Genomic DNA, 5,851 nt, shown 5'->3' with positions numbered 1-5,851 from the left:
TGAGCTAGTCCATTGAGTTGGTCTTCAAATAATGAGCCCGATCGATTAGCCCAAGGCCCATTACACGTGTCAAATGATATGACGCACCAAGTCAAATAAAAGAACAAATAAAATGATGACACGTATTCAAATGATGTGGCACTCATAGTCATATTAAACACCAATCAAACGCAGACAAATGTTCCAACTGACATGTCTTGGCCAATTAAATGTGACCTTTTCAAATGAGCCAATCAAAATCAAGCAAGAGAGTTCATCTACACTTAAATTGTCTGTCTTCCACAACTATAAATAGGGGTGTACATACCTCTCAAGGGGGACATTCAAGGAATTGGAGAGAAGGCATCTGCAATCGGAAGATCATTCGAAGAACAGGAGAGAACTACATACTCTAGTGGCGATCTGCAAGTTCTTCATTTCTTGTGGTGAGTCGTAAGTTTCTATACCTTCATATGTGTGATCAAACCCTAGCTCCATATTCGTGCTAAAATTTCAATAACAAATAATTCATCAACTCAAGAACAAGCAAAGACCATTAGTTGATGGTCGTGATGATAAGAATTAGAGGATTACACCTTTCTATATAAGATTTTATAAGCATTGTAATCCCCGCACATCATTGGAATCAAATATTAAAAACTTGACGCTATTTTCTTGTGTATTCGTTTATCAGGAAGAAAAATTTAGTTGTTACACACCCCCTAGCCAAAAAGCCCTTAAGAAGCATGTCCTCTTCATCGGCAGAATTGAAAATGGCCCTAGCCAAGAGGGTTTTATCGAGAGTAGGCTCAATTGCTGCAACAGTCATGTTGGTTCATACGATAATCCACAACTACATCCCCAGGGAACTCCATGCATATCTCTTCTTTGGACTCAAAAACATGTTCACCAAGTTCTCAAAACAGCTAACGATGGTGATTGAGGATTTTGATGGCCTGGTCAACAACAAAATTTATGAAGCTGCAACAATCTATTTGGCTAACAAGTTGTCCCCTCACATCCGTAGACTTAAAATAAGTAAGACTGAGAAGGAGACAAATTTCAACATCACCATGGAACGTAATGAGGAGGTAATGTTTTGTGCGCACACACACATCTATATATATAATGATATTGCGTGTTACGGTATTTGTTATCATAGAAGTTCTAGACCAAACTAAAAGTTGTATTGCTTGGACTCTTGAAAGATATTTACAACTAACAATACATAGACTAGAGTGGACTAATTTTGTGGGTAAACAAACATTTGTCACTACAGATTATAAAAAATATTATGTTAGCTATGATCTATTTAGCAATAAAATTTCCAGCAAATTTTAGTTGTTTTTGTAGTGATTGTCGAGTGTATGTCGGATTCTTCTAAAGCTATGCACTTTTGAAGAATCTCACACGTGTATGACCACATTTTTAGGGTCCGAGCAAGTCAAACAATCAACTTAATGCTTAAAGTTAAATGTAAAGATAAGAAGCATCATAAGATATGTGTTATTATGTGTAGATATGCTGATACAACTTCTAATTTAATTAACCAGACAAATTAGAAACAAACAAACTAAGTGTAATTATAAATAGGGTTGTGGTTTCCAGATCAGACATATGCTGATACAACATCTAATTTAATGATAACAAGATAAATTAGAAACAAACAAACTATGTGTAATTATAAATACGGTTATGGTCTCCATATCAGACCTATGATATTTTTTTAACAGTCCACCATTAGAAAAGTGAAAATCACTTTTCTTGAAATTAAAGTCTTGATTTAAAAAATTGTTCTATATTCATGAGTGCTTATGTAAGTTTTCACATTTAATTTACCTTCGTAATAATTTAACATAATAGATCTTGTGAAGATGATGTTTTTTTTAAGCTTGCGATTTTATTCCAGCAGGTGATAGATGTTTATAATGGACAGACATTCAAGTGGATTTGGCTCTGCAGACAAACAGAGTCTACACACTTCTACAACCCCAGAGACATGGATTCCGCTGAGAAATCTGTAATAAGGTCCTTTGAGCTGACATTTCACAAGAAAAACAAGGACCTTGTCCTTAATTCTTACTTGCCATACATAATGGAAGAAGCAATATTGCAAAAACACAAAAACAAGACGATCAAGATTCATACTGTGGGTTACGAAAGGATGTCCAGTTTACATGACATGTGGAAGCCGGTGAATTTTGATCATCCCGCCACTTTTGAGACAATCGCAATGAAATCAGACCAGAAAGACATGATCTTGAAGGATTTGGAGAGATTCATGAGGAGGAAAGAGTATTACAGGAAAGTAGGGAAGGCATGGAAAAGAGGGTATTTGTTGTTTGGTCCTCCGGGAACTGGGAAATCTAGTTTGATTGCTGCAATAGCGAATTATTTAAACTTCGATATATATGATTTGGAGTTGACTGCAATGACGAGGAATTCAGATTTAAGGAAGTTGTTGGTTGCCACAACCAATAAGTCAATTTTGGTGATTGAGGACATTGATTGTACCATCAACTTGAAAGCTAATTTGGTTAATCGAGCTATGCATGTTCGTTCAAATGATTTTCATCAGTCAGAAAGCACGGTAAATTAGTCTTTTATTTTCTATTTCCTTTCTTTACTATTCCTACTAGGTACGAACTCAGATATATACCAAATGATTAAATAGAAAAAGTTGGGGCTATGTATTTTAATTTATGGGGTAGTATGAAATCTGTAGTCAGGGGATTGGTCAAGTGGAAGATAATGGGTTTTTAAGAAACTGATTAATTACCATAAATTGGATAGGATATGTTGGCCTTTATTTGTGCAGTATTTCGACATGACAAGAGCATGAAGAGGTTCAGAACAATTGTTATAATGCGTCCTTGACTAAGGATTAGTCGATATACTTTTACAAATTCTACTAACATGGAACTACAATAATTTCACCTTCCATTAATTTGTGATTTTCATGAATAAATTGTCAATTATTGGGAAATTTTGGATTTGGTATTAGTGTATTGTGTTGTGTGTAATACTTTACCTTACTAATATATTTATTTTTATTGCAGATCACCTTGTCAGGTTTACTAAATTTTATTGACGGGCTATGGTCGAGCTGTGGAGACAAAAGAATCATAATTTTCACAACAAATCACATAGAAAAACTCGACCCTGCACTGCTGCGACCTGGCAGAATGGACGTGCACATTCACATGGCATATTGCACACCTTGCGGCTTCAAACTTCTTGCTGCAAATTACTTGGGGATTAAAGATCATAAACTTTTCAATGAAATTGAGGAATTGATTGACATAGCCAATGTGACACCAGCAGAAGTGGCAGAGCAATTGTTGAAGGAAGATGAAGTTGAAGATTCACTTAAAGGGTTGATTAATTTTCTTCACAAAAAGATGAAAGAGGAGGAAGAGGCCATGGAAATAACTCAAATGGAGTCGGTTGATGAGAAGAAAGAAAGTAATGGAAATGGGAATAAAGAAAAGGAGTAATAATTCATATCACTTAATCATGATTAGAAGATTAGTTTATATAATTTTGTAATCGTTAATCTGATGTAAACAATCAAGTAGTATGCCCCCCTTAAGAGTACTATTATATTGATTGATGAACAGACAGAATTAGCTGGAATTTCGTATTGCTATTACTGTATTTGGTTTATGAGTGCTTCAGATAAGAATATTTCCTGCATTTTATTTAATTGCTTCTTCATGCTCTTGTAAACTTTTTCTCGCAGACTCTGTATGTGATGTTAGTTTCTAAGCTATGCAAGCATGCCCTCAAACAGCTAGTTTAGTCTGTATATAAATTATTCCCTCTGTTCTACTATTCCAAATGATTTTCCAATAAATTTTGCATTTTCCTCAATTGCCATTGCACCCTATTTCCCCTTACCTTCTTGTAGATCGGAAGAAAAATAATAATTCAAGAATCAATATATTGGTTACTATTTTATCACACATTAGGCACATAACACTAAAGCAAAATCTTGAAGCATTAGTAGAATTAGGAGTTTATGGAATTAAATTTAGATAAATTCAAGAAACAACCCAGGAGTTAATTCACTTTTCTAATGGTGGACTATTAGAAAAAAGTCATATGTCTGATCTAGAGACCATAACCCTATTTATAATTACACATAGTTTGTTTGTTTCTAATTTGTTCGTTTATCATTAAATTAGAAGTATATCTATACATAAAAACACATATTTTATAATGCTTCTTTCGAACATTTAACTTTAAGCGTTAAGTTGACCACCTGACTACTTCTATTCTATGTTGCTCGGACCCTAAAAAATGTGGTCATACATGTGTCAGATTCTTCAAAAGTGCATAGGTTTAGAAGGGACCGACATAACTCGACAATCATTACAAAAAAGCTGAAATTTGCTACGAAATTTGTTGCTAAATAGCTCATAGCTAGCACAATTTTCTAATAATATGTAGTGACATATATTGTTGTTTAGCTACAAAATTTTTCCACCACTAATCCATGTATTCTTAGTAGTAAATATCTTTTAAGAGTCCAGGCAACATAATTTTTAGTTTAGTCCAAAAAATTTTAAGATAACAAATACCATAGCATGTATCATTATATATATATAAATAGATGTGTGTGTAAGACATTACCTCCTCATTACGTTCCATGGCGATGTTGAAATTCTTCTCCTTCCCAAGCTGACTAATTTTAAGTCGATGGATGTTAGGTGACAACTTGTTGCCCAAATAAATTTCAGCAGCTTCATAAATTCCGTTGTTGACAAGGCCATCAAATTCGACTATCGTCATCGTTAGCTTATTCGAGAACTCAGTGAACATATTTTTTAGTCCAAAGAAGAGATATTCATGGAGTTCCAAGGGGATGTAGTCGTGGATTATCAAACAAACCAACATGGTTGTCACAACAATAGAGCCTACTGTCGATAAAACAATCTTGGCCAAGACCATTTTTTATTCTGCTGATGAAGAGGACATATTTTTTATTTTTGGCTAGTGGATGTTATGATGCTTCTTATGAACATTTAGCTTTAAGCATTAAGTTGACCGCCTGACTACTTCTATTCTATGTTACTCGGACCCTAAAAAATGTGGTCATACGTGTGTCAAATTCTTCAAAAGTGCATTGCTTTAGAAAGTACCGACATAACTCGACAATCATTACAAAAAAACTGAAATTTGCTATGAAATTTGTGCTAAATAGCTCATATCTAGCACAATTTTTTGATAATATGTAGTGACGGATATTGTTGTTTAGCTACAACAATTTTCCACCACTAATTCATGTATTCTTAGTAGTAAATATCTTTTAAGAGTCAAGCAACATAATTTTTAGTTTAGTCTAAAAATTCTATGATAACAAATAGCATAACATGCAATTGTCATTATATATATACATAGATGTGTGTCTGTGTGTGCAATACATTACCTCTTCATACATTCCATGGCGATGTTGAAATTCTTCTCCTTCTCAGGCTTACTAATTTTAAGTCGATGGATGTTAGGTGACAACTTGTTGCCCAAATAAATTTCAGCAACTTCATAAATTTCGTTGTTGATAAGGCCATCAAATTCGGCAATCACCATCGTTAGCTGATTCGAGAACTTAGTGAACATGTTTTTGAATCCAAAGAAGAGATATTCATGGAGTTCCAAGGGGATGTAGTCGTGGATTATCGAACGAACCAACACTGTTGTCACAACAATAGAGCCTATAGAGCCTACTATTGATAAAACAATCTTGCCCAAGGCCATTTTTTATCCTGCTCATGAGGAGGACATAATTTTTAAGGGTTCTTTTGGCTAGTGGATGTTAGTGTTATGCACCAAATGTGTAAATAAAAATAGTAACCAATATATTGATGCAATT

The 5,851-nt window shown here is 34.2% G+C and overlaps 1 protein-coding gene across 1 annotated transcript; it reads left to right on the top strand.

Annotated features, from left to right (window-relative positions):
- Positions 1 to 347: 347 nt before the first annotated feature.
- LOC102583922 (AAA-ATPase At3g50940-like) lies at positions 348 to 3,744 on the top strand. The gene is made up of 4 exons (XM_006343370.2): positions 348 to 425; positions 674 to 1,070; positions 1,892 to 2,569; positions 3,039 to 3,744. Exons 2-4 carry the CDS (start codon positions 726 to 728, stop codon positions 3,474 to 3,476), a joined length of 1,461 nt encoding a protein of 486 aa, XP_006343432.1. The 5' UTR covers positions 348 to 425; positions 674 to 725; the 3' UTR covers positions 3,477 to 3,744.
- The last annotated feature ends 2,107 nt before the right edge of the window (positions 3,745 to 5,851 follow it).

The sequence above is a fragment of the Solanum tuberosum genome, unplaced genomic scaffold, assembly GCF_000226075.1.
Source record: "Solanum tuberosum cultivar DM 1-3 516 R44 unplaced genomic scaffold, SolTub_3.0 scf00039, whole genome shotgun sequence".
Classification (NCBI taxonomy): domain Eukaryota; kingdom Viridiplantae; phylum Streptophyta; class Magnoliopsida; order Solanales; family Solanaceae; genus Solanum; species Solanum tuberosum.
The sequence above is the reverse complement of the archived record's forward strand: the minus strand, read 5'-3'. Positions and strand labels throughout refer to the sequence as shown.